A 22,904-nucleotide genomic window follows, 5' to 3' on the forward strand; every position below is an offset into this window, starting at 1 on the left:
TAATAAGAAAGGCATGCAGGTTCGCTGCAGAAAATCCAGGAAAAAGTGTAAAAGAGAAAATAGAGGGCAGTGACGGATAACTCAAATTAATATTTGGATGTACTGACTCCCAAAGCAAGTTTATATACTTTTTTTAAAAAGGAGTCATTTTGTACGTGTTTTAAGATTTTTTTGATGTGGACCATTTTTTCGTGTGTGTGTGGTACGTGGGCCTCTCACTGTGGTGGCCTCTCCCGTTGCGGAGCACAGGCTCCGGACGCGCAGGCTCAGTGGCCATGGCTCACGGGCCCAGCCGCTCCGCGGCATGTGGGATCTTCCCGGACCGGGGCACGAACCCGTGTCCCCTGCATCGGCAGGCGGACCCTCAACCACTGCGCCACCAGGGAAGCCCTTGATGTGGGCCATTTTTAAAGTCTTTATTGAATTTGTTACAATATTGCTTCTGTTTTATGTTTTGGTTTTTTTGGCCGCAAGGCCTGTGGGATCTTAGCTCCACCACCAGGGATCGAACCCGCATCCCCTGCATTGCAAGGCGAAGTCTTAACCACTGGACCACCAGGGAAGTCTCTGTATGCGTTTTAGAACTTGCTTTTTCACTCAACTTCTACTTCTTCCTTACCCTTTTGTTAACAAAGATAATAATCTATCATTTGGCTTCCCCCGATGTGGCAATGTTTTTTGTTTTGTCTTGTTTTTTTGTTTCTTGTATTTTCACCTGTGAAAAAGAAACGGCTTGAAAGAATTCAAAATCCGGCTTCACCCGGTTTAAACTTGAATTTTGAGAGTCTCGAATGTTACAAGAAGGGGTTATCTTTAAAACAACAATTACTAGCATTTCATCATTTAAGTAATCTCAGTTGATAAAGCCACCTTCAAAGACCACGGCAAGGTCGAATGCATTATTTACATAGAAAGTCCATTAAAAACCTATTAAACACCTTTTCTATACCTTTTGCTAGTATTCTAGACCATAGAGATACAAAAAAATGACTTTTTTTCCTCCTTATTATTTAATCTGTAACATCAAAAAATCAGTCCAAATCACAGAATAGGAAATCTAAAGCTCCGTTGAGCTCATCCTCAGACTTTAAATTAGAGAGACATTTTAATAGGTGTGATACCCCTAAAATCACTCTTGCATCACCAGGACTGAATTACTGCTAAGTAACTGCTAGACAGCCGTTGCTGCATCACTTTAGGGGAAATGTCTGTGGTCATCCTCTCTTTGGGGTAGTTAGAGTTTTTTTTTTTTTTTTTTTTTTTGCGGTACGCGGGCCTCTCACTGTTGTGGCCTCTCCCGTTGCGGAGCACAGGCTCGGGACGCGCAGGCCCAGAGGCCATGGCTCACGGGCCCAGCCGCTCCGCGGCATGTGGGATCTTCCCGGACCGGGGCACGGACCCGTGTCCCCTGCATCGGCAGGCGGACTCTCAACCACTGCGCCACCAGGGAAGCCCAGAGCTTTTGAATAAGTAAAGATAAATCATCCCAAGTGATTTTGCTCAAAAAGGAGGGGAAAAAACCTACCCAACAACCTGTAACACTTGTCTGTTGATGATTAAACTGCTTTTTCCAGTGCCATGGACTGAAGGTGAATTACACGTTAAAGCTTCAGCATGACAGGAAGAGATTGCACCAAAACTTGGTGAATATCAAGGCTATCGCTCATGGAAGGATTAGTGGAGCCTTTCAGAATAGTGAAAATTATAAAATGAAACCCGCCTCATCTTCATGGATGGAGCTGGTATTTCTTTTCCCTTTGCAATATACTAAATTATTTATCCTGAGGCCTTAAAGAATGAGTGGCTTCCAAAATTATTTCAGAGTTTAAAGAAAATGTTTTCCAAAAATTAAGCCAGTGTTTCCTCCAGCCATGACTTCCACCATCTGGAGAAAGATTCTTTTCCTTCCTGCCACCTCTCACGTGGGATGGCCTCTCACTATAGCTAATAGTGCCCAGATGTCCTGGATCCGCAGGGTCCCCACCATCAGCTGCCTTTCTGTCAATGCGTCCTCCTCTCGATCTCCTCCCAGAAAATAAAAAATTAGAAGCCACACCCCTCTCTTCTGGACCAATCGTGAAGACTGGGGTAGCTGACACCTCAAAGCTTTCAGGATAGGTTATAGTTCCATTAACAACAGCAGAACATCTTTATTGTTCCAGGAGCACCCATGACCGTGGCTAATCTAAGTGTCGATGGGCTCCCTATCATTTAGGGAGCTACATAGCTGTCCTACGGCTTTTCTGGTTATGCGGAGGAAAATAACTTGAGGCCGGTGGCTCCTTATTAATTCCCAGCTGAACCTTTGTTCTGGTAAAACGCACAGTTATTCTGACCTCATCAGTCTGGACTGGAGGACTAAAGGCACAGGAGGTGGGATCTGTAATTTGAATGTAACTTTTCAAATAAGCGGAGTACCACCCAATTAGAATGTCTCAACTCCACTTTCCATCTTCTCCACTAAAGATATTAAAGGTCCTCAAGGCTAAGTTACTCTGTGCTCCGACTTTCACACCTGGAAAGCAGGGCTAATCGCACTAGACTCAGGTTATGAGGATTTCATGTTTTCCAGAACACTTAGAAGAAAGCTTAAGCATGTATACCAAGAACTATATAAATCCTTGTAAACATTTCTAAAAATTAACCTCTCCTCTCACTGTATTTTTTACATCTAGAATATGGGGCTGAATGTTAGTTCATCAGAAAAAATAGTGTTGTTCAGAGATTTAATATGAAAACCATTATGTAAGGATGAAATATTTTAACTCTGGCCAAAGCCCATGAGCGCAGATTAATGCATTAATTGTGCAGAATCTATCATCTTCAAAGACAAAATGGCTTTTCTGATGCTATTTTGTGCCAGAGTACGTAACATGCCAAGACAAAGAACACTGGAGCCACATTAAAGAATATCTACTAACTTTAAGTGTCTAATGGATTTTGTTACTTCATTTTCTCAAGGGGAATATTGGAGATGTCACCCCAGATGTTTCATCCATGAAAGCTAGGTTTCTAGCCAAAGTCTCAGAAAATGACTTCCTAACTATACCCGAGTAACTTCCGTGTGTGCCCGTGCGCTGCAAGGGGCGTGAGCTGGTTATAAAAGTGTTCCCTTCCACATGCAAGTTGGGCTACTAGTTCTGAAAACAGGGTGGTCTTACTCTGATTCTCAGCTGAACTTTAATTTTGTCCCAATGTCCCAACACTGACATTCATCCTCTAAGTTCTGCAATAGCACAAGGGCTACATAATAGCTGCCACACCACAGTTCCAGGAGGTTAATGTTTAATAAATATGTAGCTGAATAGTGTTAGGTTACAACGTACTAATACGACTTTCTTCAGCAAAACAAGGCCTTTTAAATGGAAAAATGTGCATTTGCTATCATCTAGAAACTGGCTGGAAAGTCTGGCTCCATCCATGTATTTTCAAGCTCTTCAGTATCTCTGAAAAATCATCAAAAAGTACTTTTGCTTTGATATATGAACTGAAGTGTATCTTTGAGTTGGCTCACATTATGGCCATGCTTTTCAAATTCCTTAAATTACCAGAAATGACACTTCAGACTAGGAGATCTTGCTGTTAAACCTGTCTGAATGCATTAACACCAGAAATGACACAACAAGAGAGGTGACGTTCGCCAACCCCTTGGATCTTCCAGAAGAGGTGCAAGTGACAGTTCTCTACTCACAGTTCGTCTGCTGTACTTATTAATAGAAAAGAAGCATATTTTAGACATAAGATGAACAGTATTACCAGTCTTTCTCCTACATTTCAGATACATTTTGATGCTCCTAATACACTTAAAATGTTAAAATTATACTTGGCATGTCAGTGTTCTATGTTCACACATTTCTACATTTAAAGGTTCTGTGATTTTCTGCTTTTAATTTCAGAAACAGTCATTTAAAGTCTAAACTAGGGTGGGGAAGGACTTTCAAATGAAAATTGGGAAGATTTTTGTTGATGGTGTTCAAGGTGGGAGAAGCTGAAAAGCAGGGAGAGGCGTAAAGATGAGGAAGAAGGCCTTGCGGGCCTGGGCTGTGGCTATGGGTCCTAGTGTCCCTAGTCTAGAGGTCTTCTGATGACCCGATCTGACCAGAGAAGACCAGATAATCACTAGGAATCGACACCCCAAACCATTCATTAAATTCCAGTGGCATATAGATCCTATTTCCCTACTATCACCTAAATGTAGGCTACAAGAAATTTCTAGAAGAGAGTAGGGGATAAGTTGCTTTCACCTAACAAGTTGATCTATTTGGGGAGAAAACAAAAACATTTCATAGATCAAACCCACCTTTTTGTACAATAATTTCTCTAAGGCACAGGATGTATCTTAGGACCATAAGAAAATAGCTGCGGTTTCACTAGGTACAGGGCGCCGGGTGAGTCATTTATGTGCACCGCATCTCAGGTTCACCTATAAAATGGGGATAAGAGTAACCCCTCCTTCCTGGGCTTGCAGTGAGGATTAAATGAGGTGCCCAGTGTAAAGCTTGTGGAACAGAGCCTGGTGCATGGGAAGGGCTTTGGCGTCACGACTCCCTGAGGGAAGTGAAGCTGTCAGTCGACCTTTACCCTCTGAGGGGGCCACCCCAGGTCCCTTGGGGGTGCCGAGGGTCCTATGGCTCAGTAGGATCCGTCGGGGCTGCGTTTAATGAACCAAGTTCCTGATTCTACCTTCATATCAGTAGCAGATATAACATTTGTATTAGGAAAATGCCGTTCAGAAATGGGTGACTCTAGGTTCAAAATGCTTTTGTCTATTTTTGCTTAAACATGAATATAATACCACTTAAAATATGCCTCTTTTTGGGGGGGGGGATGGTGTAATAAAAGTTTACTTGCATTACTTCCCCCAGGTATTACAGTTTTTGCTATGCTGTGATGTATATAGTTCAGGGAGAGTCATTACAAATACAAACTTGAGGATAAAGATAAAGGAAAATCTTGAGGACCCAAGATTTTCATTGTAATATATTACACAATACTTCAGAATAATCAAATCACCCTCATTCTCTTCTAACTGGAACAGCTATGGTAATAACAGACTGTTACAAGATCTGTGTTTTCTGTTTTGAAAATAAACACGTAGGCCCAGCTCTATATTGCTGCCATGGTGGGGACTTTTATTTTGGGGAGTCTTATATTTTTTTAAATTTTCCTTTGGGAAATAGTAATCCAGATGGGGGTCATCAAAAAGTAATTATTCAACCTAATGTGGATTTTTTTTTTTCTTCCTAGGGTAGGATAAAAAGCTTTTATAAACTCAAGTAAACTTAGTTTCTGCTGCCCTTAGAAGAATACTTTGTTCAGGCCTGCCTCAAAAAGAACAGAGCATGGTGTTATTATACATTGTGATGAGGTTTATAAACCATTTTGGGTTATTTTTAATCTGTTATTTTTAAAGCAGCCCTGAGAGGTACCTGGAGCTATATGATCTCTAAAGAGGAACAGGGATAGGGGAACAGAACCACCATGCAAACAACGTGGTCACCCCCAGGACCAAAATCACTACAGTAGAGCTCAGTGGTCAGCATGCTGAACCGAGCAGTGACAGGGTCCTGTCTAGGCCTGCTGGTGGCTTTGCTTTTGAACAAGAGCAGAAATGGCAGAGCATCTGGGACCAAAGGGCTGAAGAGGAGCAAAGTGCTAGTGGCCATCACCTGGAAGCCACCCAGAGGCCCAGGGACAGGCTGAGAACTAGGGACGACCCTCGGCCGTGTCTGCTGGAGGGTGAGCTGAGCCCCTTCTTCCTGCAGAGCACGTGGGTCCCTCCTGTGCTGGGACCACCACCCGCCACCGATGACCCAAATTAGACACATAGGCTCCACGCTACAGCCTTAAGCAATGCAATCTTCAGGAGGGGTGTCTCTATCACAAGATAGTAAAACTACAGTACTTAAACGTGAAGCAAAGAAACTGTAAAGAAAGAGCGCAAACACTCTTAGGGTCTTAGATAAAAAGAAAAAATACCAGAGCTTGATGACTACCAGAAAGAAGCATGAGTACAGCACACAGAAAAGTTCTTGTAAAGCCATTTCATGGAAATTTAAATGCAGAGGAATGGCATGTTCACATGACTTAAATGTATTTAAATGCCAAGCAGCTGCCATACGTAATGCCCTGTAAATGTCATAGCCTGTTTTAAAAGTAAATAAGACACCTCAAAAATAAAAGAGAAAACATATTTGTTTTAATCATTAAAAATGAGTGATTTAGAGAAACGGACAATGAACCCAATATTATTTTTGGACTAAAAGCAATCCTCTGTAATTCCTGGTATCTTCTACCCTTTCACATACTTTCTGATGACTATAGAGAGAAATATATTTTAACAATCAGTTGTGTAAACTAATTTTAAAATAAACAAAAGAGAGACAGAGAAAAGCAGAAAGCTGTGGAAAAACAGAGAAAAGAATCAAAACTTACATTTGTAGGACCAACCAGATCCACTTAGTCACACTTTTGGGTTTGGTGATGGGATATACTACATATACTCACAAGTGATTTAAATATTAAATTCTCTCTAGAGAACCAGAACTAGGTGATGAATACGCGCTGTGCAGAAGATCACAGTCCTTGCTTTGAATCAAAGGACTACACAAAAGAGCCTGGCTCTCACACTCCAGGGTAAACAAACTACATACTTTCATCATGAAAGCACAAAAATTGCTCCTTCTTTGGGTAATGACAGCCAGGAAAATCGTAATTCCTTGCAAGATTCCCAAGCTCTCGCAGGCATGTGGTTTCTCCCCTCCCTAGTGGTGACTCTCCACACTCAGAAGGGGAACGCAAAAGGGGCAGAACAGTTACTCACAAAAACTAAAGAACTGGGAAGGCTCCTGAAACTACAAATGTTCCACGGCGATGCTCACTGTATCCTCTGTTGTTTTAGAGGTCTGTCCTGTTAGACGCACACCCAGTTAAAGTCAGCAGGAGTGAGCCACTCATTATGCATACGGTTTGCACATGGGTCCAAAGCCAGGGGAGCTAAAAGCATCTATTGAACAAGGGAGGAGAAACCATCCTTCCCAGGCCACCACAATGGGAGCTGAACACAGGACGTTACAAACACGCAGGAAGAAGTGAGCCATTGTTCCATTCAGGCCTCGGGCGGCATTAATCACACAGCCCTCAGCACAAGATGGGAATAAGAGTTAGTCGGTCGGGCTTTTTAGGAAATATATTTCTCTTATTTTCCAAACTCTAAGTAACTGGATATATTATCCCACTGATTTTCAGCCGACTTTAGGAGACAAATACTGAATGATATCACTTATATGTGGAATCTACAAAATAAAACAAACAAATGTGTACAGCAAGACGGAAGCAGACTCACAGACAGAGAGAACAAACTAGTGGCTACCAGTGGGGAGAGGGAGGGGCAGAGGAAACTGCTGTGTATAAAACAGATGAGCAACAAGAGTCTATTGTACCGCTCAGGGGATGTGGCCATTATCTTGTAATAACTTTTAACGGAGTGCAACCTGTACAACTACTGACTCACTATGCTGTGCACCTGAAACTAACAGAAATACTGTAAATCAACTAGACTTCAATTTTAAAAACTGAATGATCTTCTTAGAAAAAATAATAAAATCATGAGATTAATTTTAAAAAATTAAAAAATAAGTTATTTTATTACATAGCTTATTGGATAATCGATAATAGATTCTTACTTGGACAAAAGGATGCACAAAAATCCTTTCTTTCAAAGTGAAAGGCAAAGGAATCTGTATTTGTGCTGATTTATAGGACCCCCTGGAGAAGCATAAAGAAATGAAGGATGTGTAATGATGAAAATGCACTGAATTAATTATTCACGAGTAATCGTCATCATCATAAAAATAATTAGCGGGGCTAGGAAAAGCAGAAAGTGGGCCCAGAAATGAAAGAAAGATGATTATTTTTATACTGGAGGAAAAAAAAGGAGGTAATGGGAGTTGTGTGGGGCAAGTGTTGAAAGCATCTGTCAAAAGGCTGCTTGAGAAATGGGAGTCCCAGTTTATGATTAATTGAAAAATTATTCAAATGGAAATTCCATGCTAATGTTAGCAGTCTTTAAGACAGAGAAAGAGAATAACCCAATTAGTTACTCAAATTCCTACAGCTGCTTTTAATGGGATTAGTGCCTTATTTTGGTTTATCTTGAATTGAGAAATTGAGTGCACCTGTTCACTGCTAATCAGTGTGAACTGGGAAGGGTGAAGTTCACTTAATCACACTTTCCCCCTCCCACAGTAACTTGCAATGGAAGAGAGCAGATCTGGAACCAGAGAGCTCGGGTTAGCATGTGGTCTGGGGAAAGTCGGTTAATATCTCTGCGTCTCATTTTTTTTCTCATCTGTAAAATAGACACAAAATATGGAACGATGAAGACTGTTGCAGAAATTAGTAATAATCACTGCAAACCACCAGGCAGCCAGGCATCCTCAATAAAGAGCAGCTATAATTATTCCACAATTGCAAACTCTTTGTAGTGGCAGCAAACTAGGAGGCAATGTTGAAGATTTACCCTGAAATGGAACAGATAATGAATAACACAACAATTCAAGATAGTTTTTTCATCTGAATTGTCTTCCCTGGGTCACGGGCAGGCATGTTATGTCTCTGACACTCTAGTGTGGAAAATTCTCCAAAGGGCAAGACTGCGTATTATGGAGACTTCAGTTTTGCAACGGCTTGGAGAAGGTCACTTGAGTTGCTTAGTAGCCATAACACGCAAAACATCGGAATGGAGTCTTCGGTGAGAGTAAGAATGAACATACACCACGGCAAATTCCAGGATTAGGTCAGCAACTGGTCTTTTGCTGCTCATTTTTGGGGTTGGCGCACGTAGCTGTCCTTGGCCTGGCAGCTTGCATGTGTTATCCACGCAATCATATAGGTATGCTAGCGTGTTCACTCTTAATTGCTCGGAGAAAGTTTTGAATTGTGAAGATCTTTACTCAAGATAGAATATGGCATTTGCATCTGGGGGAACAGCTTTGGAAATGCCCAGTTCTTAAAAGACAGGTCTCTAATCTTTGTTATTAAAAAAGCTCTATGAAGAGCTCACTGACTGATACAATTCCGCAAAGGAAAAAATAACTACTTAAAACATACATTACCTAAAAGACCTTAATTGTATTACTGCTTTATCCTAAACAGCTGTACTTGGTATCCTTAAATTGGAGTAAGAATATATGGGTTATTTCAGTACTCCCGACATCTTACAAAGAGACCAACATTTATTAAAAAGTTCTTCCCGCTGCACAGCAGAATGCGAGAGACGCTCAATTTCCCTTGGAATTTGTGTGCCGTCTTTGGATGCCTGGTGCTTTCATAGAGAATGGGTAACAACACTACAATGAAGCTGAACTTATCCAAGTAAAAACCAAATTTTTTTGAGTATCAAATGGAAAATTACACTTTGTACACAGCATTTTACCCTCCCCCCCCTTCTGGGGGCATAATTAAGGTCCAGGTCAACTTATCACAATTCACAGTGGTGACAACAGTATTTATCAAGCATTTCGCAAGTCATAAATGTGCATTAATCTCATTTCCTTTTTGTGCACGCTTATATCATTTTCTCCATTTTACAACTGAGACTCAGAAAAGCTGACTGACAGGTCCGAGGCTAAACTTAGTAAACAATAGGGCTAGTACTAGAAACCCAATCTTTTAATCTTAAGTGCAATAGAATGGGCTCTTCTCCATGGTGTCTTCATTTACCGCTCCACAGGTTCATCGGTTGGTTCAGCAAACATTTACTGAATGCACTCTAAATGTCAGGCACTGTGACCTCAGAAATACAGTAAGTCCCTTACCTACAAAAAAGTTCTGTTCCGAGAGCACGTTTGTTAAGTCCAACGAAGTTAGCCTAGGTACCCAACTAACACAGGCAGCTCTACAGTACTGTGCTGTAATAGGTCTATAATACTTTTCACACAAATAACACATAAAAATCAAACAAAACATTTTTTATCTTACAGTACAGTCCCTTGAAAAGGACAGTAGTCCAGTACAACAGCTGGCATGCAGGGGCTGGCATCGAGTGAACAGGACAGAAGACTTACCGACTGCAGGAGGGAGAGCAGGTGGGAGATGGTGGAGCTGAAGCAGATCGTCAGCAACAAGAGACGCCAGCTACATCGCCGCCGCTACACCTTAGCAGTACCGGCTACATCGCCGCTGCTTTTACACTTGCTTCCAGCCAACCTGGGCTTGAAATAAAGATACTGCACTACTGTGGTCTACACAGTCCTGTAAGTGAATTACACAAAAGCACGACCACGTGCAGAGGATGCACGCACGTGACAACTAACTCACGTGACCGGACACATGAACACATGTTCGCATCTTTGAAAGCTCGCGACTTGAAGGTTCGTATGCAGGGGACATACTGTACGAATTACAGATGGGTCTCACCCCAAGCAACTCACTGAGTAAATGACAAGAGCTCCGTGTGACTAGTGCTCTGGGGGCCCTGAGTGGGGCTCTGAGTGAGATGGCACCCTCTGGGGCAGCAGAGAAGAGGCCATGGGCAAGTGCGTCCAGCAAGCACCCTCCTCCATTCACGCCTGCGCCCAGCCAGCGCCATCACCATCTGAGCACCAGGACACAGTAAAGACGGGAAAGCGACCGGCCAAGGTAAAGATGAGCGGCGGCCACTGAGGCAAAGGTGGGGAGCAGTGTTCCAGGTGAAGGGGCAGCTGTATGAAAGGGCAGGGCGATGCCGGCACCTGACCCCTGTGTCTAATCTTTCTGTGCAGCTGAAACGAATGAGGCGTGCGAAGGGGCAGGTGAGAGATCAGCAAAGGCCGGGTGCTGAGGGGTTCCTGGGTTTGTGTGCCAGGAGGAGGAAGGTGAACTCCATCCTGAAAGGATGTGTAACAGTGACATGACTGGACCTGGATTCAGAACGATCCCCCTTGCCTTAGTGGAAGATGAGATCGCGGCAGGAACTCAGACAGGTGAGGAGTGGGGGTGGAGGACGCAGCAGTGGGGACGCTCGCTCGGGGGCAGCCTTGCTGAAGGGTAGGTGGGGTCTGGGAGCACGAGGCAGGAGCCTCTACCGCCTCTGGGGCTGCCTCCCCTGACTGGGTGGGTGGGGATTCTCTGAGTCCGGAAGGACGGAGGGAGAGCACGTTTCAGCTTGGAGGGCGCGGGCCGTCGGGAGTCTGACGGTGACATGCTGAGAGTAGGAAGTGCTTTGAGGGCCTTCGAAAGTGGACGCTGATGTGCTCAGGGATGCAGGACGCCGCTCTGAACAAGAAGAGGACGCAGCGTGGCCGCATTACGTAGCAACATATTTAGAAACATTGTGATATTATCTCCTCAAAGTAGTCATCGTAACATGGAAATCGATCGGCATATAGGTAAAAGAGGTATACAAATAAATAAATATGGATGGGTCTTACATGAATAATGTTTTAGCACATAGATCTAAATATCTTCCCATATGCTGGCTAATATTATCCAGCGTGTGATTTAAAAAGTGTCAAATACCAAAGTCTTGAAAGATGAATTATTTTAAAAACTTTATTAGTCACACCCTTTATCCATACTGCATTTGCTCTCAGAAGGAAATGTACACCCGAAGGGTGAAAAGGAAAGAAATAGTTTCCTTAAGCGAAGGAACAGAGAGAGCAGAGCATGTAGCTGGCTCCCTGCCTGTCAGAGAACACTGAAAAGCTAGAAGTTTCAAGGCAAATCTCCACTAATCCACCTTTTACCAAAGTTCGCACTTAAAGTCCACCTTTTGACATGAAACATTTAAAAGGAACTTTATTTTAACCACAAAGTGCCCTTAAAAAAATGTAACATCGGACTCCATATTAGGCTAAAAGAAGAACATATTAGATACGTGAAAAGAAACATGTATTTTTTTTAAAAAAAAAAGAAAGAAGAAAAAAGGACTTGTGAAAAGCATAACGCAGTTAATGAGGATTTCCACTGAAGACCGAACGTTAATGACAATGCAAAGTTTCTTTCCTATTGAGGACACATGCTTCTTAAAGAATGGATAAGTCAGTAAAGTCCATCTTCTAGTGGCATATTTGGAGCCACCATTTTAATCTGTTGAAATGGCACAGAGACAAAAACCAAAATACACAACAACAAAATAAACAACAACAAAGAAACGTTTTCTTTTAGAAAGAAACTCCATTTAATTGGCTTCCACTCTCGCGGTTTAAATTCAGCTCCTTGAGGGGGAATAACTCCCTCAGGAAGGCAGCTTTTTGTTGGGTATGTGCATGATGTTCATTTGTCTTGCATCTAAAAATTAGAACATAACAAGCTTCCAATCATCACTTGTTAATTTGAAACAAAAAGAATTCTTCTTTTCCATTGAAAGCAGACTGTACTAAAAAAAAAAAGCAGCATTCTCCAAGGTCATATGCTGTTGGCAAAGCTCAAAAAACCCTTATAGTCCAACTTGCTTATGTTCAGCTGTGTTTACTTAGACTAAACTTGACGAAGTCTGCGTCTGATTATCCTGAGCAGTCATCTGCCCACAGATAAATAGATATTACACAAACTTCTGGAGGGAATGACATTTGGCCTCCATAATTTTGGAATAATTTACTACGTACCCTCAACTTAAAACACCAAAACGATCCGCAATATGTTTGGGGGATCAGAACATAAATATTTCATTTCACGGAGGGAGCAGTCTCCATGACCTTCATGGATTTTAGGTGATTTACTAACGAAGTGGGGAACTGCTCTGGGAGGTGTGGAGCTGTTCTGTAACAGGCAATTTCGAGGCAACATTTATTTCAGACTTTTCAATAACATCAAGATTTCAAGGCATTTCTGTAAACAAACTGTCACTTAGAGAAAAAACTTTCCATCAGTATTTCTGCATCAAGTCTCCAGAACAGAACATGCGTATAAAAATAAGAGTTAACTAAATTATTTCCAGAGACTATATGTTAGAGTAATGTTTACACTATTGGTAGAAAGCAAAAGCTCGGTGTTTTACCACTATTTCTTACACTAAATGCAAAATTTTGCTTTTGGAGTAAAATGTAAACCATCCCCATGGCAGAGTCTGTTCCCAATTACCTAAGAATTGATTCCGGCCCATCTTATTTACTTTGCTTGCTGTTATATTTACATAACAAAAGATAGACATACTTTCCTCTCCAAACTAAGATTGTTTCAAAGGTGGAAGTACTCATTATATCCCCCAGCGATCAATCAATGAACCAATCAATCAACAGATCTTTACTGCATTTTGCTAACAGCTGGTAATACAGTAGTGAGCAAGGAGGAGGTGCTTTCTGTCCTCTGAAGTTTGTCTACTGAGAAAAATGATACGCTGAACACATACTGTCATTTTCTAGGTTGTTCATTTTACTTTATACAATTAGGAAGCATGCTCCCCCACTAAAACTAACACACTTTTCCCCTGACTCCTGTCTTATTATTGAATTAACCTAGGGATGGGGTCCTTCATTTGGAATCGGTGCGTGTGTTAAGGGAGCCTCAGATATTCTGCTGTACCAGCTCCCTCTAGCAGTTCTGGCTCTGTTTGTAATAGGGTTAGTTTCTGAGTGATTCATTTAATGCTCTCTGCTTTGGCTTTTATTCTATGTACTAAATTTGCCTTGATAAGCACTTTGTGAAGTGAAATAATGTAAACGACGGCACTGCTGCTATTGGAGCAGCTGCCACTCACGCCTAATAAGCTAGGGTTTCCAAACTTCCCTGAAAGGACTGAATCCACTGACGGACCTTATGGCACAGTCTCCCACTGTCTTCTCTCATGATGAGTTTGCTTTGTCGGTTCACAAAAGATGATTTTGCATATATAAATAAAGAAGGACTATGTTTGCAAATGTGCATGCCTTTAAAGATCATCTAACAAATCCAGAACGTGTGCTGGAGACAGGAGTGTCTTCAGACTAGTATTTGTGAGAGAATACATTAAGGCCTCATTAGCTTTTAATGCAAAACTGCATCCACGATCATTCTAGAAAGGGCAGGTTCCTCAAATTGAACATGTAGTCAGAGAAGGGAATCCAGGAAAATGAGGGAGTACGAAGCTCTCTTCCGAAGCCCAGCCACGTGACAAAGCCAGAGGCATCTCCAAAGCCACAGATGTACCAGCAAACCAGGTGAAGAAGGCTGCTGCAGCTTGAAAAAGTAACTTTACCACCTTAATACCTAGGTCCTCTGAGAGCTGTCTAAAAGAGGAAGGTAAGTGGTGTTAGGAAACAAAAGGGACATTCAAATGACCACACATTTTACTTTTCAAGCATGGAGGGAAGAAGCAGTTGATACACTTCAAGGAACAAAAACCCTCTGAGGAAGGGAGCTACTTGTGGGTGGCTTCTTACAAAGGAAAAGTACATTTGCAAATCTTATCAGATTGGACCAAGACACAACTCTGCACAGAAACTAATACGGAAGCTCATTTTAAAAGGATACGAAACTCCTCCACATGCCAGTTACTGTACACGTGGGCAAGGCTATCGGGAGACCGTGTTACGTCTGACAAAGGAGCGCAGCCGCCAGTATCTCTGGACGCTGAGTTCATTCTCTAAAACGCAGACTTCCACACAGAAGCAACATTTATAGTTACGGATCACTGGCCGCAATCAGTTTGCAGAAGAGCTGCAGTTGAATCAAATTTATACGGCCCTCTCAATGTTAACCAAAGTAGACAAAAATGTAAAGCTTTCACAACCAAAAATCTTGAAAAATCTCCTATATTTTTTGGTTTCATTTTTCCCAGAACTGAAACACCACAAAATAACACCACCTCAGTGCACTCACTCCAGCTCAGTCAGGAAGGGCTGAGGTACATAAACATTTTTTATTTCACTTTTTTACAAGACGGTGACCAACATTTTCTTAGCCTTCCAAAAAGCTTCAGGTTTGGAATACATTTTGGTTAAATGTCAGCAAAGGAATTTGCTCATCATTCAAACAGCACTATTTCTTTCCAACCTTGGAGTATATGTAGGAACTGTGTTGTGAATGGAATTACAAAACAGCTCAGAGCCACAAGGGAATCCAAGTTCTACAATTCTCTACTGTTCTGTAGGGAAGCATTCTGTTACAGAGAAAACAGGAATTACAAGGGACATTTATCCCCACAATTTATCAAGTGCTTCACAATTATTATCAATAGCTGTGTGAGGTAGGGATTTTTTCTTTCCCTCATTTTATAGATACTGATATAAATCAGAAAAGTTAGATGATTTACCTGATGTTTCTTAGTTACTGGTAGAGAAGAAAATCTGAACCCAGATCTTTATAAGCCTAAAACCATAATCTGAAGGTACTATAACTGAAGCCCAAAGCAGCATCACAAGTAATGGGAAAACACTAGAAGTATTGCCAGGAAGGTCAGATAACACAGACAAGAATGTGTACCACCATTACTTGTGATATACAACTCAAGCAATAAGCCAGAGAAAAAATGCATGGCAAAAATTTCAGAAAGCAGGTAGAATCATTACTCTTTGAAAATAATATAATTGTATTACTGGAAAACACAAGAAAGTCAACTGAAAAAAACTACCAAAAATGATAAACAAATTCATGGTGGTAGCAGAGTACCAATATTAAACATACAGAACAGGAATGGCTTTCTCATGTAAAAACAACAGTTAAAAGAAAGTGATGGAGAAAGGACCACCAATTAGGGTCTAGGACTAAACAAGAAATGTTCAAGGACCTATTTGGAACATTTTAACACGAGACTAATGGCCACAAAAGGAGACACGAACAGACAATACCAAGCTTCTGCAAAAGATGATTCTATATCTCAAAAAAAATCAAATTTTCTATAATTATTCATAAATGTAACACAATCCCAATAAAAATAACAAAACTTTTTTTGAGGAGACAAGTTGATCCTAAAGTTAATAGTGGAAAACAAACAAGAAACAATAGCTAGAAAAAACTATGAAAAAAGAAGACAGAGGGAAGAATAAGCATGAGCCAGATTTTAAACATATTCTAGCCTCAATAGTTAAAACACGGTGGGACTGTACATGAGGAGAAACAAAAATCGAGACACAGCAAGATAACAGAGACTCAACTTAAAATGTATATTTCCAACCAGGAAGGAGGAGAAAGACAAATCAATAAAAAGTGTTAGAATAACTGCGCAGCTCTATGGGAAAATTAAATTGGACATCTTCTTCACACTATATTATACCATTTCTCAAGCTAAGATACATTCCAAAGAAATAAAAATAGTTAAAGGTACAAATTGAGACTCACAAGAGATACCAGAAGAAACCTGGGATACTCCCTTTAGGGTTTCGAAGTGAGGAAGTTCTATCACTTAAAATCTAGCAGCCAAAGAAATATCAGTAAATGTAATTACATTTTTTTCAGAGGCTACATGGGGAAAAATCAAAAGGAGAATCAGTTTTTCCACATCCTCACCAACACTTGTTAATTTCTGTTTTTTGACAACAGCCATCTTAATTGGTGGGAAGTGGCATCTCTTCTTGGGTTTGTTTCTTTTAATTGAAGTCTAGTTGATTTATAATGTTGTGTTAGTTTCTGATGTACAGCAAAGTGATTCAGTTATACCCATATATAGATTTTCTTCATATTATTTTCCGTTATGGTGTATTACAGGATATTGAATACAGTTCAATGGGCTATACAGTAGGACCTTGTTGTTTATCTATTTGTATACAGTAGTTTGCGTCTGCTAATCCCAACTCCTCATTTATCCCTCCCCCCCCTTCCCACTGGTAGCCGTAAGTTTGTTTTCTGTGTCTGTGAGTCTGCTTTTGTTTCATAAATAAGTTCATCTGTGTCATATTTTAGATTCCACATACAAGTGATATATGTATTTGTCTTCTCTTTCTGATGTACTTCACTTAGTATCATAATCTCTAGGTCCTCCACGTGCTGCAAGTGGCATGACTGCCTTCTTTTTATGGCTGAGTAAAATTACACATTGTGTATATATACACACCTCATCTTTATCTATTCATCTGTCAATGGACATTTAGGTTGTTTCCATGTCTCGGCTATTGTAAATAGTGCTGCTATGAACACAGGGGTGCATGTATCTTTTCGAATTAGAGTTTTCTCCAGATATAATCCCAGGAGTGGGATTGCCAGGATCATATGCCAACACTATTTTTAGATTTTTAAGGAACCTCCATACCATTCTCCGTAGTGGTTGCAACAACTTACATTCCCACCAACAGTGTAGGAAGGTTCCCTTTTCTCCACACCCTTTCCAGTATTTGTTATTTGTAGACTTTTTAATAATAGGATTCTGACTGGTTTGAGGTGGTACCTCAACGTAGTTTTGATTTGCATTTCTCTAATGATTAGTGATGTTGAGCATCTTTTCATGTTCTTATTGGCCATTTGTATATCTTCTTTGGAGAAATGTCTAATAAGTCTTTTTTCCATTTTTAAAAACTTTTTTTTATTTTTTAAATTTTTATACAATTTTCAAAGGTTACTTATTAATAGTTATTACAAATATTGGCTCTATTCTATTGGCTCTATTGTACAATATACACTTGAGCCTATCTTACACTTAATAGTTTGCCTGCCCCCCCTCTAATGCCCCTCCCCCCTCCCTTCTCCCCACTGGTAACCACTAGTTTGTTCTCTATATCTGTGACTCTGCTTCTCTTCTGTTACATTCATCAGTGTGTTGTATTTTTTAGATTTCACATATAAGTGATATCATACAGTATCTGTGTTTCTCTGTCTAGCTTATTTACATCGCATAATACCCCCCAAGTCCATCCATGTGCTACAAATGCCAAATTCCGTTCTTTTTTATGGCTGAGTAATATTCCATTGTATACATGTACCACATCTTCTTTGTCCATTCGTCTGTTGATGGACACTTGCTTCCATATCTTGGCAATTGTAAATAATGCTGCTGTGAACATTGGGGTGCATGTATCTTTTCCAATTAGTGTTTTTGGTTTTGGGGGGATATGTACCCAGGAATGGAATTAATTGTTGGGTTATATGGTAGTTCTAGTTTTAGTTTTTTTGAGGAACCTCCATACTGTTTTCCACAGTGGCTGCACCAATTCACACTCCCACCAACAGTGTCAAAGGGCTCCCTTTTCCCCACATCCTCTCTGACATGTTTTATTTGTGTTCTTTCTGATGAATAAAATCATATGATCATCTCAGTAGATGCAGAAAAAGCTTTTGATAAAATTCAACATCCATTTATGATAAAAACTCTCCAGAAAGTGGGCACAGAAGGAACTAACTCAACATGATAAAGGCCACATATGACAAACCCACAGCTCACATCATACCTAACGGTGAAAAGCTGAAAGCATTTCCTCTAAGATCAGGAACAAGACAAGGATGTCCACTCTCACCACTATTATTCAACATAGTTTTGGAAGTCCTAGCCACAGCTATCAGAGAGGAAAAGAAATAAAAAGAATCCAAATTGGAAAGGAAGAAGTAAAACTGTCACTGTTTGCAGACAGCATAATACTATACATAAAAAATCCTAAAGATACCTTTTTCCATTTTTTAATTGAGTTTGTTTTTTGTTGTTGAGTTGAATAGTCTATATTTTATATAAAAATTGGGGAAAGAAAGAATTTACATTCATATTTGCTCTTAAATATATAAAGATTCTCTGTAAGGATACATTAAAAAAATACTTTAACAATGTACTTGGACACAATCCCTCTGTTATATATTATATGGTATCCTGTATTTCTTCGTAGCCTCTGGCACACTTCTTTGTTCAATACTTGCCTTCCACAATATGCTGTCTGTGATGTTCACTGTTTCACTCCAATATGTAGCAGAAAGGGTTCTCAATGATTTTTTGCGAACAGACTGACTAACTGATGGAGAGAGAGGACTGTATCACATCAGAATACATCAGGATATCAGGATGCTAAACTGTCAGAACATCACAGCAGTCCCACTGGAAAGCGGGAAGGAAGATCCTGGTGAGTTAAGGGGTGGGCTCAAGGCTGCGTTATGACTTGTGGGCTCTAGGGATTTCTGCCTTTGTGGACTCCTCCCTCCCTAAAAAACCGATCATACGTTCACTGTTATTATACTCATTTTTCTTTTGATTTTAAAAGAAATGAAAATGGAAGCATTAAATTAAAGTGGGCTGCGCTACTGTGTGCAGTGTGCAGCTGACCCTGGATGAAGAAAGAGCAGAGGAGTGGGAGGGATTCCTCGAAGAAAGCAGGCCCAGGATGCCCAAGGCTGAAGATGCAGGAGCCCAGCACGTGTGACCCAGCCGTCTGAAGCTCACCTCCCCGCTTCCGCACCACGTTTCTCTGCCCTCTGACAATTACGCCACCGCAACCGGCGACCACTGCATTAAATATGGGCGAGACCTGCAAAACGAACTTAGGTTTTGAATTTCAAAAAAAAAAGAAAACAGAACTTTCTTCCCGCCCTACCCCTAAATGTTCCTCTAGTTAATCCACTTGTTTTTCAAGGGAAATTAATTTTTTAAAGAACCATGTTTTTCTAAATGAAAGCTTATATCCTATTTTTTAAAAATTCGTTTGAAAGCACAGTGACTCATGTCATATGTGTACAGATTAAATTAAACTGGCCTCTGCATCATTCTATCAGAAATGAGCAGGTTAGACCATTGGCAACTTTGTGCCCTTAAAAAATGGGAAAGTGGATGATGCCAGCCTTTATAAAATTTTTAAATAATGTTTTCCTACATTCTTTCCCTGAGGAGGGAAACTATTACCTCTCTTCATTGATTTAAAGAAAAAATTTTTAAAAGCTTAAGAAATACTCCCAACCAGAGAATATTGAAGAATTCAACAGCTGGTATGGCATGTACACCAACCAATTCGAAGACACGTTGGCTGTAAAGACGGGGACACTGGGGCACACTGTCAAATACTTAACACCTGCTGTAGGAAAAGCTTTGCTCCCAACTTCACATGCTTCCTCCCCTGATTCAGTTCACTGACCGTCACAAGGTCTTCGATTATCTACCTGAACCTATAGGACCTGTATTTTTCTTGTGCACCATTCAGCAGCTATGCATTTCTGTACTTCTTTAACACACACATGAAACCAACTCTACACCTGGTATGTTGGGAGCTGGAGATGAATGAGATATATTGTAGGGAAGTCAGAATCTAAGGAGAGTAGCAAACTACTTCTGTTCTTCACACCGATTTCTGAGGTCTGGTAACAATAATAAAACAAAGGTGAGCAGGCACATGAATATGGCTCTAGGCCACATGCATGAAGGACCCTGAGGACAGCAGGGTTTCCTGAAGGTCAACTCCACACCTTCGAGCTGTAATGAGGAGGCCTTTCACCCACTTGCCTCCTGCCACCACTAAGGCACTGTTTCCAACAGGCTTATACTGCACGCCACACATGCAAACGGCATGAGCAATGTTAAACTGTCTAGCAGACACGCGTGAAAAAGGAAAAGGAAAACACAGATTTAATAATAAAATATCTTCTTTAACTCAGTACAGCCAAAATATTATCATTTCAGCATGGAAACAATATAAAAATTACCAATGAGATATTTCCCATGCTTTTCCCGCCATACGTGTTAACACATCTTACTTTGGACTAGTCACATTTCAAGGGCTCTGTCACCTCACGTGGCCAGTGGCTGTCTTATCGGATAGCACAGTTCTAAGCAACTCTACATAGAGTGGACACCTGAGCTATTCCCTAAATCTCATAGTGATAGAGTGAATTCTGAGGAATCTTCAAAAATACAGAAATGTCCACAGTTTCCTATAGAATTCCTGTGAAAGCAGAGATTCCTAGAATCGTCCTACAATGAAAAAGTTGAAGATAAGGTAGGGCTTGATTTGTGACCATGTATTTTGCTTCCTATTCTTAAACTCTGGCTTAAAGGAACCTCTCATTCTGGATTCACTACTAATTGGTCACAAAGACCAGATTAGATTCCCCTCTTGCCAGTTTACCCTAGTCTCAGCACGAGAAGGGACTACTTCTTGATGCTGCTGGCTCAACACACTTCAATACATCCTTCTTCCCTTAAAGGCCCATCTTGTTCATGGGCCCCTGGGAGAAGACTGGACAAACTTATGAAAGTCTTAAACTAAATCCCACAGTAATCAATAAGTAAAGAATACTAGTTGAAAGACTCAACCAGCACTACTCAACATGGGATCCACGAATCCCTTCAAGAGCCCATTCAGCCTAACTGGTCAATAACCCCTGGCGTCTGACAACCCTTTGACCCTTAGTAGGCAGACCCTGATCCAGAAATAAGAGTCATTGCCCTGCCACTCTCCGAGTCTCCCCTCTTCCCCCAGCTCTCTCCTTTTCAATTCCATCAACTTTCAAAGGTCCTTTTCCCCACAGCACTATGACGTTTTCTTAGATCTTTCTCCTCTCGATTTTCTTTGCTATTGTTCATTGTTTCTTTTATCTTTCTGTCTCTGACCTCATTATTTCTTATACCTGGCATGTAATCATATTTATACTTAATATCATTGTTCTGGATTATTCTTTTTCAAAATCAGATTCTCTAACTCTTTATCAAAATATATTTATCTGATACATAGTCAAATATTAAGATAGCCCTTCCTTCCCAGGAAAGAAATTGATATATAAATTGTCCCAAATTTAAATGGTCCGTGGTTAAAATAAAGCGATGAACCCAGTGCCTTTTAACCCTGGCTGGGTCTTTTTATGAAGGCAGGAAGGACTTGCAGAGGCTAGTCGAATCGTGATAAGCTGGTTAGACAAGACAAAATGTGTCTGAAGCTGCTTCTTTGGTTTAACACTCTGATACTGCTTCCTCCCAGGCTTCCTCTAATTGATCAGGGAGTGGACTGAGGCATCAGGGACCACAGGCGGTGCCCACTGCTGGAAGGAAGCATGGCCTGGGCGCCATGTCCAGTTTTAGGGTTTCTGCCTCTGCAGCGCAACTTCAGAACTGCAGTGGGTACAACATCTCTAGTCTCTCCCTAGCTCCAGGTCTCTTGTCAATTTCTTAACATTTGTGTTCACCAGTGATATTTCCAAGTCATATCACGGTACTGAAGAGGGAGTTTCCTTCAGAAATATGATAAATTCTAGCCCAATCATATCACTGCTTTCAAGTAGGATGAAAATCTTTGGGACTGCTCAATCACAACTAAGAACAAGACCATACAGGCCAGAATACCCTGAAATAGAGGGAGACCTCAAGCAGCGGGACTCTGAAATCACAGACCAAGAAGGGGAGCTCCATCACTAGGGAAAGAATTCATCTCCCAGCACAACACAGTTTCAAATTTAAATCAAATGAAAGAAATGATCTAAAAGACTCCTTTCCTGAAATCACTATGTACTTTATTATACAATTTTATGCCATTTTCTATTCCTATACCACGTTTCTCACTTTTCCTGGGAGGGCTCCACACCATCTCCCCAACTAGATACGACCCTGCAGCGGTCGTGAGAGGTCTCTGTGCGTAATCACTCCCTCTGCCCCAGAGAGCAAGCCCAACTAAGTCCTCAACTCACACAGCCCCAAGAAGCCCAGAAACCCCAGAGCTACCTCCAAATAGGGGGGTTTTAGGAAATCTTTGAAACCCCTAAAGTAACAGTTATAACTGAAGAAAGTAAGTTGCCATTTAACATCACACATGTCTTCTAAAGTGAAGGTTATGAACTACAAGGCCCTTCTGATTTGCTCAGTACCTCGGGAGAGGGTTGAGCGCACACAGCAGGCCTGGGACAGAGGTTTGTAGCTGATGCAGGAGAGAGCTGGATTACACAACACTATGTGGGAAGAACCTGGAGATTTTGGAGCAACTGGGGAATTAGGTGGTAAGCAGCAGAGGATGGAAGGGGGAAGGCCTGGAGCTGGGAGATTCTGTGCTGCTGTGGGGACCACGTGGGACAGAGCAGGCAGGAAGAGTCCCACGCGAAATGGCCAAGGAACACTTAAGAAC

General features: G+C 41.1%; 1 protein-coding gene across 10 annotated transcripts in view; it reads right to left on the bottom strand.

Moving 5' to 3' along the window:
* The window catches only part of MKX (mohawk homeobox), a 95,075-nt gene that overhangs the window by 38,961 nt on the left and 33,210 nt on the right, over positions 1-22,904 (bottom strand). Inside the window, exon 6 of one of the 10 annotated variants that reach the window (XM_032621238.1) lies at positions 458-14,186. The exons of 8 other annotated variants lie outside the window; for them this stretch is intronic. In XM_032621238.1, coding sequence (XP_032477129.1) covers positions 14,167-14,186 — 20 coding nt within the window. In that variant the 3' untranslated portion in view covers positions 458-14,166. Of the gene's footprint in view, positions 1-457; positions 14,187-22,904 lie in introns of those variants that run through there. One more of the 10 variants, XM_032621236.1, reaches the window with a different exon arrangement.

Source organism: Phocoena sinus, chromosome 2, assembly GCF_008692025.1.
Source record: "Phocoena sinus isolate mPhoSin1 chromosome 2, mPhoSin1.pri, whole genome shotgun sequence".
Lineage (NCBI taxonomy): Eukaryota > Metazoa > Chordata > Mammalia > Artiodactyla > Phocoenidae > Phocoena > Phocoena sinus.